Below are 12263 nucleotides of genomic sequence, written 5' to 3' on the forward strand. Positions count from 1 at the left end.
GCCTCACCGCCCCCTGAGTGGAGCATCTTCCCCTGATACCTGAACCAAATCACCCTTTAGATTGCCACTGCACATTGGTTATCACCCAGCCACGCTCGTCTAGGTGAGCTGGAAGGTGCTGCACAAAGGAGGCTGGAGGTGTAGAAGCCAAGTATGTTTATTAGATCTGCTAATTCTAAGCCAGTCTTGCAGCAGGGGCTCAGCTTGTTGCCTGTGTGATGGGGGCTGGCGGGGGCCCTTCTGCAAGCTGTGCCTATCCTCCCGTCCTTACCCACCCTGGTGGCTGCCCCGGCACCATGAGTGCTATCTTGCTTACATGGAGGCTGTCCTGTATAAAAAGAGGCTATGGCACCACGGCCTGAAGTGTCTAAAGATAGCTTGCTAGCATCGAGGGCTTGCTCACACACCATAATCCACGAGTGTGATGTTAATGAGCTGGCAGCGTGGTTAATTATCCATCCACTAGTGGGAAGTGACAAGCCTCTGAAGTGTAATTAATCACTGCTCCCAAAACAAAAAAAAACCCAAACAATCAGAATGGAAGAGGGTGCCAGCCCATCCACCTGAGCTGTTGTTCTTGCTCCTTCTCTCTGATACCCAACTCCAAGTCCTTTACTCCTCTTCACGCCAGCTTCTGGTGGATACAAGCATGGAGGGAAGCTGGCCATCGCCTCCTTCAGTTCTTTCTGGGCTCCTTAAGGACTTTGTGCCCCCTCCTCCCTACCTCTGGGCTGGATCTCAGAGCACCCATCTGCTTCGGCTCTCCCTGCTCCTTGGTGCCAGCCCCAGCCTTGGTGCTCCCCAGCAGTATTTCATTGATGGAGGTCAGCGTCAGGTTGCTGAAGACCATGTTGAGGTGGTCGATGCCTCGCAGCTCCTGGACGTGCACTTTCTGCTTTTGCTGGTTGCGCCATCGCTTGCACAGCTCTGAGCTGCGTTTGTTGACAGTGTCGTCCCCATCACCATAAATCATGTCCACGGGGTCCTCGTAAGGGAAATGCTCATCGTATATGTAAGTCTCCACTGTGGGATAGCCCGTGCCATAAAGGCAATATGTGTCCACACCAGGAGGGGGTAATCCCTTCAGCAAGTCCTTCATGTCCTCCCACATGTACCAACCATCCTCCAAGTTGACATCGGTGAAGAACCGCTGGTAGTCCCGGTAGGTGTAATTGTAGGAGGGTGTGGAGATGAAAACGTGGTCCTCTGGCCAGGCCAAGCTCGTTGGGAACATCCAGGGGCTGGTGGTGGTCATACGCTGCTCTTCACGCAGCTTGATGTTGGACATAAGTGGGATGCCCTGATTATCACCTGCAGGACAGACAGACCGCACCAAAATACACCCTTGGGCAGCTGCCATCGGACACCTCTTGGCCGCTCTTGACTGTCAGCATGCACCTACCAAAACCCTCCTCTCTGACTTCAGCCCTCCAGCTGGAAGAAGAGGCCGAGTGTTGACAAAGCTGAACAGATAACATCCCTAACTAGCTGAGCCCTGCAAGCCCTACACCTCCACATATGAGTGAGCTGAGCCCAAGGGGGATGATGATGTGCGGCCAACCTGCACTCATCCTGCAAGCGTGGGTGTTTTTAGTGTGTCTGGAGTCCTATGACCATGCAACAATACAATTACCTTAAAAAAAGGTCTCTGGCCCATGTGATAGCAGAGAAAAATGTGATAAGATGACTAAGAGTGATGCAAGGGGTCGGATGTTAAAATTTGCAAGCATGTGTTTTTAAATGAATTCCATCCATTTTGGAGGCTCAGCTTGTGACGTGTGGATCCTTGGGCTGTCAGCATTAGGCAAGTGACTGTGGCTTTCTGGACTGAAAAGAAGCTAAAGAGAAACTAGGTGAAGGAAGTTAGAAGCCTGAAAAAATAAAAGCTTATGGGGGATGGGCTCTGAGATACAGGGAGATGCAAGCAAGTCATGTAGAACAGCGTGCATGTCCCTTCAGGGGCCTCCATGTCCTCAGCTGTGTAAGGGCTGTACTGCTTGGAGCAAAAGTCCATCTCGCTCAGAGTCCTGCACTGTTGGAGGCAGTGCAGCTGTCTGGGGAGGCAGTGAGAAGAGAGTGAACATGGCCCAGTGTGCTTTCCTAGCCCCATGATGTGTGGCTGGGGCATTACTTTGCCCAGGATGGGCAGTTCTGATTTCAAGGAGCATCCCTAGCCCTCAGCTGTCCGTGCCTCAGCTCTTCTACCACAGTGTCTGGTCTTTGCTCACTGCCACTTCCATTTCTGCAGGACAGACAGAAAATGAAGAAGCCTCTGCCCACAAGGAATCACTCACCTGATGCCAGGACACGCAGTGGCTTGACGGACCCTCCCCAAGGGGCACCCAGTGAGATGAAGCCCCCAATGTACTGATCTTTCCAGGCTTGCTTCTGCTGGAGCAGGAAGTAGAGGACGTTGAGGTTGCCCATGCTGTGCCCAATGAGGAAGACACGCTGCTGGTACTCATCGTGCATCTCCTCTATCAGTGCCTTCAGGTTCTGGAAGTATTCAGGCTGCTCCTCTGTGGACAAGAGAGACATCAGCTCTTGGTCAGCTTCACATAGCCTCAGGCTGACACTAAGAGCCTCAGCCAGAGAGGTGTGTGGGCACAGATGCCAGAAGTGCCACCGCATACATTCACATGAGAGTGCTACTCACAGCCACAGACAGCCATCCCTGTCCAAGGGATGACGAACCACGCTGAACCACCACACCACCACTCCTCTGCCTGCTCACTGGGAACCATCCTGCCTCCCTCCCTGCACATGTGATACGGCCACAATCCCAGACTTACGGGGACCAACCCTCCAGTCATAGGGGGCTGCCCGAACTGTCTGGTCCCTCACGTAGCCGTTGTTCACCAGGTTCTGAACCAGGGTGTGCAGGTAACCTGCAGAGAGAGAACAGATGGCATTTACGTCTTTCGTCTTCTGTTATCCTCTTTCTGTTCTTATCCTGATCACAGGCTGGAATTTCATCTGCTAAGCTCTGTAGCTTGACTGCTCTGGTCAGAGATTGCAATTCTATGCATCCTGGAGGCATAACACAGCACTTGGGGCTGGAAAGGAATTGTCCTGGGGCCAGCATCTTTCATGCCCGAGTGACCCGGGCTCCATCAGCTCTTCAGGACGGAGATGGGATGAACCCCACGGATACAGGGACTCCTCTCTGCTGGGCGATGCATGGCAGCCCTGGATACCCTGTGCCTCTCCACTAAGCTGGCTCCTCTCACCTGCCAGTTTACTCTGATCCAGGTACTCCACAGAATAGGTTTTGCCAAAGCCAGGCACACGGATGTGCACCCCGGGGGCGTTGGTCATTTTCCGAGCGGTTCGGTTGTACACGACCCTGTGGAGGGAACAGGACAGAAGGCAGCAGTGGGGTCACATCCTGACCCTGCTGCCCCAGGGAAGGCTGGCAGCATCGGCAGGAGGTGCTGAGGACGGGCTGTCACGAGCACATGTTGGGACAGGGAAAAGGGGAAGATGTTCAGAAAGTGTTGATGAGAGCTCTGTTCACAAAGCAGAGTCCAGGAAGGACGGCGTGTGTGCAGGGTCAGGGCCACAGAGGGAGGAGAGGGGAGGGAGATCCCTGGTAGGTCGTTAACCTGGGGAGCTCCTGGGATGGGGCTGAGCGGTACCTGGTGTTATCGATCCAACAGTCAACTCCCACTGGCAGGAACGTGTTGAGGTTGAGCCAGATGGTGAAATAGTCCTCGGTTTTGCGGTAGCACATCCAGTTCACTACATCCGGCTTGTCCAGTTTGGCTTCCAGCTGGTTCCCAAGGCACCCGGGCACTGGGGGCATCACGGAAGGAAACTGTAGCCAGGTAGACCTCAGTTTGTGGAGCTGCCTGGCCTCGTGCTTCCTTGACCCACAGACTTCCCTGGGGCTGCCTGGCTAGGGACACTCAGGAACCTGCTGTTGGTTGCTGCTGGATGTCACTGGAGCAGCACTCATGGAGAACGGCCTGCCCATGCCTTGGTTCTCACCAAGCACAGCACATCTTAGGGCACTTGGAGACGCAGGTTGGGCATAGAAGCATTGGAATTGTTCTAAAAGTGCATCCTATGGGATCACCAAGCTGCCACCCTCACCCAGTGCTGGCCCGAGGGAATGGAGATAACCAGCATGGAGCATCCCAATGTTTCTCCCCAAGCTTGGCTGGGTTTCCCTGCTCCTATCTGCAGCCACAGGGATGGGGTTGGTGCTCCTTGGAGCTGCCCAGCTCCACCGTATCCCATGCTCATCCGTGCATCACACCCATCAGTTTGTCCAGGGGTAGCACAGGCCCTGTCTGGGGTGAAAATTGTCCATGTGCTGATGCCCTAGGCCCACACATTGTTTTCCTGAACTTTAAACCCTCTGAGCAGCTTGAACAAAGTCTCTGAAATGATTCTGAACTGTTCCCTGTGGGAATTTGCTGCAAATATCATACAGTAAACACAACACCATTTTAACCAAGTTCATGGCCTGCCTTGTGACCGGGGCTCTGCCTCTGGGAGCTGCCCTGTGGTTCCCTGGTAGGGACAGTGGATACTCACTGCTGTCATTGCTCCCAGCCAGTGCAAAGGATCCGATATGTGCCCCAAAGGGCTGGACAAGGATAAGAAGCAAAGAGAGCTCAGTGTCTGCAAGGCTGGTGAGATGGTAGCACTGTGTGTGGACTGTCAAGGACACGGAGGGTTGGGACAGCCCCAGCAGTATCCCTGCAGCAGGATGCCAGGGCAGCCTGGTCTGGGGATGCTCTAGTGCACCCACGTGCCACAACCACAGCTCCATGGCATGGCAGACCATTTCCAGGGATGCAGGAGTGTTGTACCACATGACAGGGGAATGGGGTATGCTGGCTGCCTTGCTCAACCTGCTCCACAGCTGCCTCAAACCTGTGCATATGGGGAAGTTCTAATCTTGCTTTCAACACACAGTGAGGATCAGCATGTCCTTACCCATCCACGAGAGGATGCTGGCACAGGAGAGCCTGGCCTTCATTTGGGGAGCCAGACCTATCCTGGAAGCAAGCAGAGCAGGTGGCAGTTCTGGGACAGGAGGTCACCCTGTGTCCCATGGGGCAGCCCCACAGGGGGCTGCATCCCAAGAGTGCTGGGGGTGGCTGGGTGCCCCCCTCCTGCCTCACCATTCCCCCTGGTGCAGCCAGCACCCCAGTGCTTAGCTCTGATCTCTGCCTCACCTCAGAAAGGACACTAGGTAATTATTAAGGGAGTTCCTGTGGGGGCAGAGGGGTTATCATCTGTCCTAAGGGCACTGGGGGTTTCTGGGATGCCAGACCCAGGGGGATGGGCTGCACATCAATGCTGTCTTGACCACCCTGACACCCCAGTCTGGGCACAGGGCATGGGGCAGGGGCTGAGGCTGGTATGGGGGCATGGGGTAGAGGCAAGAATGGAGAGAAAGGGAGGTCCCAGGGTGGTGCTTGAAATGAGGCTCTCTGGGGGTGTGAACAAGCTGCAGGCTCACAAAAGGGCAGTGGAGATGCTCCTGCTGCCACATGCCATCCTGAGAAGTGGCACAAGGGTCACTTGTGCTGTGCCATCCCCAGCCTCCTGACCACCAAGGCAGCAGCCACTGCCTCTCCAACCACACAGTGCCAGAGGCTGTGGGCATGACTGCCCCTGCCAAGCTGTGTGCCAGGCTGCCCTGTGCATCGAGAACTCCACGGGGAAGGGAGTTCATAGGGTCAGTCTTTGGATGTTCTGCTTTTTCTCTTCTCTTTTTAAAAGGGAAAGTCCTTCTGAGTCAGGAAAAGAGTGAAAAATAACCCCCCCGCTCAGTGCAGGTCTCGTGGCAAAATTCCATGCCAGTGTTGGCACAGGGAGGCAGATTGCAGCCACACACTGCCAGCCAGCTGCTTGCAAACAACCCCAGCCAGGCTGCAGAACTCCCCATCCCCACCTCCCCAGGTGATGCCTCAACCTCTCTGTGCACCTCTGATGCAAGGAGAAGCTGCACACCAGCTCACTATAGCCCAGGCAAGGTTGTCTACTGTGGGTCAGACGCCCTGCAACAGCAGAGGATGAATTAACTGCAAAAAGCACAGGGCAAGCTGCAGGGGAGCAAGGGTTGGTAGTTTCCATCCCACTGGAACAGAAGCAGCAGCAGTATGGAACTGCAATCCAGAGGCTGTTGCAACCCTTATCCTTCCATCAGCAGAGCCCCCCGAGCAGGGCAAAAACCTGAACCCCACCTCCGCTGTGCTGCAGGATTTCAAAACCCCTTTTGCTTTCTGCTGGGCTGAGCGCGGCAGCTGTGCACCCTCAGTGCTCCTACATGGAGAGACATTCAGAGACTGCAAAGTGTCCCGGCTTCATCGGGCAGCTGTCACCTTACCGAGCACCACGGGCGGTGTGCTGTTGGTCGGGGGCGCCTCTGGGGTGGTGGTGGGTGGAAAGAGCACGTTGAAGAGCCAGAATTGGGACGTGGGCTGCGGGAGCAGCAGCAGCAGCGTCAGCAGCGTGAACCCGGCGCCCGTCCTCCCCATGGCCAGCTTGGCTGGGCTCCCTCCAGCAAACGGAGCAAACGGGCTTTTATATCTTAGGCAGGTCCAGGAGCTCAGGCTGCAGGGGAGGGGAGAGCTGCGAGGGGCTGGCCGGGATGTGGAGGAGGGACTGGGAGGGACGAAGTCCCAGCCTTGCAAATGTGCCATCCCCTGTGAACGCTGCGGTGGCTGGAGACACTTTGTACCCTCAGAGACCTGCCCACGGGTGGCTAAATCCATTGATGTCCCTGAGCTGCGTGTGGTCAGTGACCACAGCATGCCTCCAGCGGGTGACACAGGTGGGGGGCACAACCAGGCTCTGTGCAAAACCACTGCTGTGCCTTGGGTTGGAACTGAGGTTGCCGCATCCGCAGCGCAGAGAACTGACCCTGGTATGATCGCTGCCATCCCTCTCCTTGGGTTGTGTTCCCCCCACGGTCCTCCGCACCTCAGGGCAGGGCTGGAGCTCTGAGCTCAGTCTGGGTGAGCACAGCAATCACCGCGTTGCCCCTCTGGTGGTAGCAACGTGGGGTCCTCAGTGGGCCATCTTCAGCATCACCCAAAAGCCCAAGCAGGAGCCTGGATAGCTCAGTTGGGAGAGCATCAGACTTTTAATCTGAGGGTCCAGGGTTCAAGCCCCTGTTCAGGCGAAGCTTTTATCCTTTAAGTGTGAGTGAGGGGAGCTTGAGCAACCCTATGCTGCCCAATGCAGCGTGCAGCCTGTCCCAGGCTCTGGCTCCTGACTATTTTCCCTCTCGTGCATCCTCCAAGACGAAGAGCTCGTGGGCAGAGACTGAGAAGCCTCCTGCTGCCCCCTATCTGCATCTCTACCGCTGTTCACAAATGAGCTGTCTGCACTTAAAAATCGTCCCAAAACAGGACTTCTCGGCAGGACCTGTTCACTTCCCACCCTTAGCCAGAATGGAGCTCAGCAGACCATAAACACCCCAGGAGTCCGACTGGAAAAGGTTTGCCTTCTGAGGGTTGGAACTGGGGGGACTGCTGCACCATGGCACGGTTAAAGGATGGAGAACAGCTCAGGGAACTGATGGAGGTGAGGTCCTGAACCTACTGGGGCAGCCCAAAGTGAGAGCAGGGAGCTGGGTATCTGGTGACCCGGTCTGCTCAGACTGTGTCCCTGCCTGTGGGGGTCTCTGTCTTCCCTGGGGCAATCTTATCTGTCAGCCACTGGGATTTTCCCTCATCATTATATCTTATTTGACCTTCCTTCTGGGATGTCCTTGTTCCTCACTGTCCCCCCCTGGGGTGACCTCATCTCTGGGAACACGTGGGGACTGTCCATCCAGAGGTATCCCTGTCCATCAGATTGTCCCATGGGTTGGCATGGACAAGTCCTGAATGTGAGACAAAGCATTGTCTTCACCTCTTCCTTCCTCGTTCTCCACCCTTCTCAGTCCTTCTCCCTCTCCTTCACCCCTCAGGAAGGTTTGGTTTTCAACCTGAATATACGTTAGTTATTATTCTTCAGATGAGCTTAATGGACTTATTCCCAAAACTGACTTTCTGGAGAGGGGGAGAAAAGAGGGATGATGAAATTGCCTGTGTAAAAGTGGGATAGGTCGGCCTCTTTTCCCAGCTATAGGACAAGAGAGAATGGCATTCACTTGCACCAGGGGAGGTTCGGATTGGATGTTCTTACAGGCAAACGAGCCATGAATTTTGCTCTTAGTTTCTGTATCTAGCTCCCTCCCTTCCAGCAGCATGATCTCAGGCAAGAAGGAAGAACCTGGGCAGCAGCCCACCATGGTAATCCATCCCCTCCCACAGCCATGGCACAGCTCCCTGAGGCAGGGCAGAACCACCTGCCCACGTTATACTCCTCGTTCTGTTTTCTTTCTGAAGGGGATAAGGGATGAAGAAAAATATCAGCCTGCAGCAAAAAGCCTCCCTCTTCCCTTCCCATGTTCTTGTGGCTCCTTCACCAGCTGAGCCCCGAGTGACTCCCCAGAGGGACCCATGAGATACCTTGTTCAGCCTTCACCTTCTTTTCTGAAAGCTGCTGGCCACAGTGAGCTCTGCACAGCTGTTGGGAGAGGGCACTAAGACAAAGGGAACTCCGTGTGTCAATGGGCTGAAGGCTTCTAAAGAGTAAAAAACACTTCCTCAAAGTGGAGATCCTATCTGACAGTTAGACCTGTGAGCAAGAAACATCCTTGTAAAGCACGGCCAGATTCTTTGAAGTGCAAAGGGGCACCAAATAAAACCAGAGACATTCTGAGACAGCCTCAATAAATGGAAGCACAAAACACTACTGGTCATCTGGAGAGGTGCGAAAATGGACTGGAAGAGGGAAAGACAGCTTTAGAAAGTAGGAACTGGCAGCTGCTATTGGCTGTTCCAACTAGAGGAACAGAAAAATGAATAGGAAAAATGAGAGCTGGTCAGAGAGAATAGAAAATGTCCTTGTCTACTGGCTGTCTCAAGGGAAAAAGAGAAATTAGTAACAGCTCTTGGCTGCTCCTGATGGTGGTGTCATGCAGCACTGATGCCTGCAATACAAAGATGACTTGCTTTCTTCCCAGAATGCAGCCCCTCTCTCCAAGGAATCCCTACACACAAATGTTCCTGTAAGATCTCCTGGACAGGGTATTAAGCCCTCGTTGGGTAAGAGGCAGCCTGACTCCAGATCCTGTCATGTGGGCCATCCTTGGCATGGGACTTTGTCCAGCATTCAAGAAATCCAGTGAAAAGAGGAAGAGAGTCCTTGAAGGTCTGTGTGTGAACATGACAAATCTGGGTGATATTATGATGAATCAGAAATGATTCCAATTTGGCTGTATTTGCAAGTAGCGTTTGTTGTTTAGCTTCTTGCTGTACCAGGATGGCAGCCAGGCCCCCCTACTCAAAGACTGACCATTTCATCCAACATAGCTCAGTCACGTGCAAAATAACTGAGGCATTCCCTCAAAGCATTGCTGAAGACTGTGAAAACTGTACTTAAAACAAGAGCAATAAGGCAGCTCACATACTGCACATGTACTGCAATCATTGTTTATAGTCACAGGTTCGTTAAGACACAGGCACAACTCCGTGTAGCAACAAAGAGATCACTGCTAAAATCCGAGGCTTGGCCAGCAGCTCACCAGGCCATAACTTTCCCTTCCCAGTTCAGGAAGGCCCCGCTGTCCTTCTCGGAGAGGTTGGAGAGCACCTTCAGCATCCCTCCTACGCTCTCATCCACTGTCACGCGGGACTGCAGGGGCAGAAGGAGAAAGATGGCTGTATGTGTCCAAGGGCCCAGCCTGCCCAGGAGCCTTCAATGCACAGGAAGCTCCACATTCCCACAATAACGGATTCTTCTAAACCTTGGACAGAAGCTCTTACCTTATCTTCTAATGTGCCTCCCATGTCTGTTTTGACCCATCCGGGATGGAGAGCGACACAGAAGATGCCGTGTTCCCGGTACCCCATGGACTGGCACCTGGTGAGCATGTTCAGGGCAGCCTGTGGGAGACAGCACAGGGATCAGGTGGGGATGAGAAGCAGCGACACGGGGACCCCACAGTGGTCTTCCCATGCAGATGCCCAGTCCTGTATTGACACGGCCCTTTGTGGTTGGGCCTGGGACCAGGCATGGTGGTGTGTTGTGAGGGGGAACCAGTGACTGACAGTACCTTGCTGCAACGGTATGAGAGCGCTTGTCCATACTGCCACAGGTAGAGGTCCTGAATGGATCCGGCAGTGCTGGAAATGTTGATGATGGCTGCCTTGCTGCAGCTCAACCCCGAGCCTGGGTTCTCCTGGGCTGCCTTCTTCAGCAGGGGCAGGAACGCCTGTGGAGAGGGGAGAAGTGAAGTTCTGGATGAAGGCAAGGTGAACATGAGCCAGCAGAGTGGCCTGGAGCCAAAAGGGCTGCCCGTGTCCTGGGGTGCCTCAGGCACAGCCCTGCTGCTGGGTGAGGGAAGGACTCACCTCGAGCACTGGGTTGAGTGCCACAACGTAAGAAGGACATAAAACTACAACAGAGCATCCAAAGGAGGGCTGTGAGATGGGGAGGGGTCTGAGGGCACTGTGTGCGAGGAGAGCTGAGGGCATTGGGTCTGCTCAGCACAGAGCACAGGAGGCTGAGGAAAGGTCTCATGGCAGCCTCATGGCCTACACCCCCTCATGACCTACAGCATACAGCTCCTCACAGGGAGCAGAGGGGCAGAGCTCCTGGGACAGCAGCAGGGCCTGAGGAAACAGCACGGAGCTGCACAAGGGGAAGGGTTAGGGAAAGGTTCTGCACCAGAGGATGGTGGGCATGGCACAGCTCTGCAGGGCAGTGGGCATGGCCCTGAGCTGCTGGAGCTCAGGGAGTGTTGGGGCACTGCTATCAGCCATAGGGTTTGATTTTTAGGTGGGGCTGTGTGGAGCCAGGGGTTGGAGTTGATGATCCCCGCGGGTCTCTTCAAATTTGGGATTCTTATAACTCTATAATTCCTTCCACAGCAGCAGTGTTGGCACCAGCCCCACTGGCAGCTGCTTTCCTCTTCCTCCTGCTCCAGGTTCCTCCAACCTCTCAGAGCAGCTCAGGAGCACCAGGCCTGACATCAGCACAAGAGCAGAGCAGGGCTCTGTCCCACCGGCCCCTTCCTTCCTCCATTGGGGGAATGCAGAGACACAGGGCAGGAATATTCCTGGAGCTGTGGGTGGGCGCATTACCTGGCCCAGCAGCAGGGGTGCAATGGTGTTGGTCGTGTACACCTCAGACATATCCTTCAGTGTTTCATTGTCAATTGTGTTTGCCCTTGCAATTCCAGCGTTGTTGATGAGGAGGTTCAGCCCCGAGCCCTTGAGGCGCTCCCCGACGCTGGCTGCGGCCGCCCTGATGCTGGTGGGATCGGTGACTTCTGCAGAGGCGAGGTGGGGAGGTGAGTGCCCGCTGCCCTCGGTGTGTGCCAGCAGGCACAGTGCTGGGACAGAGCCCTGCACCAGGGATGGGGGAGGATGCAGCGCTGGCACAGCAGGGAGCCCGGCTGAGGGACCTTCACCCTTTGGGGTGCGGCTGCGTCACGTACCGAGCGGGACGATGACCAGGTTGGGGTGCTTGGAGGCCAATTTCTGCAGCTCCTGTAGAAGACAGCTGATGTGAGCCTTATGTCACTCTCCTTTCAGCATGGCTGAACTTTGCCTGCAGCCCTGTGCCACATGGTGCCAGACAATAGCAGAAGTGGTAGCAGCAGCTCCCTGCCCAACCCCAAGGAGGCCATGACACTCTGTGCACAGCTCATCCCATTGCCATCCCTCCCCAGCTCTTATGTGCCCAGGGCCCGGGGCTACAGCTCCCTCATCCATCTCATGATCCTTCACACATCCCCTCTCCTGCACCAGCCCTGCTGTCCCCCACCTCAGCTCCGTCCCAGCCCAGCCTCACCTGTGCTCGCTGTCCCTTGGGGTCCCGGCAGGTTGCAAAGACCCACTCAGGTGGGTTTGGCAATGCCAGCAGGTGCTGGACAAAGCCCAGGCCGATCCCTCGGTTGGCCCCAGTCACCAGAACGGAGCGGACACGCAGCTCTCCCATATTGCTTCTTCTTCCTCTGCTCCAGCTCACGTTGTTTGCTCAGTGCCCGAATGCTTGTTATAGCATGCTGAACTTCCACCCCACCCACACTGGGCTTGCGCAAAGCCTTGGTTCTGTATTCTATCTCTCGAGCTCTTTGAACTGCCTGGGTCACAGCTCCTGGCTGGGAGCCAGCCTCACTGATGGCAAAAATGACTTTACTTTTTATGGTAAACTGTACTTATAAGGTATATGGAAGGTGAGCG

At 55.0% G+C, this 12263-nt stretch overlaps 2 protein-coding genes and 1 non-coding gene across 3 annotated transcripts; 1 reads left to right on the top strand and 2 right to left on the bottom strand.

The window, feature by feature from the left end:
• Positions 1-141: 141 nt before the first annotated feature.
• LCAT (lecithin-cholesterol acyltransferase) lies at positions 142-6521 on the bottom strand. The gene is made up of 6 exons (NM_001293094.2): positions 6347-6521; positions 3639-3795; positions 3231-3346; positions 2793-2888; positions 2295-2519; positions 142-1311 (listed from the first exon to the last, which is right to left on the bottom strand). Exons 1-6 carry the CDS (start codon positions 6495-6497, stop codon positions 677-679), a joined length of 1380 nt encoding a protein of 459 aa, NP_001280023.1. The 5' UTR covers positions 6498-6521; the 3' UTR covers positions 142-676.
• Positions 6522-7071: 550 nt separating this feature from the next.
• Positions 7072-7144, top strand: TRNAK-UUU. The gene has a single exon. It is a non-coding gene; the product is annotated as a tRNA-Lys (tRNA).
• Positions 7145-9490: 2346 nt separating this feature from the next.
• On the bottom strand, positions 9491-12051 carry LOC415661 (uncharacterized oxidoreductase-like). Its single transcript, XM_414028.7, has 6 exons — positions 11872-12051; positions 11516-11567; positions 11160-11347; positions 10130-10288; positions 9840-9959; positions 9491-9708 (listed from the first exon to the last, which is right to left on the bottom strand). The coding sequence occupies exons 1-6, from the start codon at positions 12016-12018 to the stop codon at positions 9595-9597; spliced, it is 780 nt and encodes a 259-aa protein (XP_414028.2). The 5' UTR covers positions 12019-12051; the 3' UTR covers positions 9491-9594.
• Positions 12052-12263: the final 212 nt, after the last annotated feature.

This window comes from Gallus gallus, chromosome 11 (assembly GCF_016699485.2).
Source record: "Gallus gallus isolate bGalGal1 chromosome 11, bGalGal1.mat.broiler.GRCg7b, whole genome shotgun sequence".
In the NCBI taxonomy this organism is placed as follows: Eukaryota; Metazoa; Chordata; class Aves; order Galliformes; family Phasianidae; genus Gallus; species Gallus gallus.

Excerpts from the sequence above, each read along its gene's own strand:
- LCAT (NM_001293094.2), bottom strand. The coding sequence starts at position 6,497 with ATGGGGAGGACGGGCGCCGGGTTCACGCTGCTGACGCTGCTGCTGCTG. Across the intron at positions 3,347-3,638 it reads TGTTGGATCGATAACACCAG|GGTCGTGTACAACCGAACCG; the intron begins GTACCGCTCAGC and ends TTCCCTCCACAG. Across the intron at positions 1,312-2,294 it reads ACTGCGTGTCCTGGCATCAG|GTGATAATCAGGGCATCCCA; the intron begins GTGAGTGATTCC and ends TCTGTCCTGCAG.
- LOC415661 (XM_414028.7), bottom strand. The coding sequence starts at position 12,018 with ATGGGAGAGCTGCGTGTCCGCTCCGTTCTGGTGACTGGGGCCAACCGA. Across the intron at positions 11,568-11,871 it reads CCAAGGGACAGCGAGCACAG|GAGCTGCAGAAATTGGCCTC; the intron begins GTGAGGCTGGGC and ends TGTCTTCTACAG. Across the intron at positions 11,348-11,515 it reads CCTGGTCATCGTCCCGCTCG|AAGTCACCGATCCCACCAGC; the intron begins GTACGTGACGCA and ends TCGCCTCTGCAG.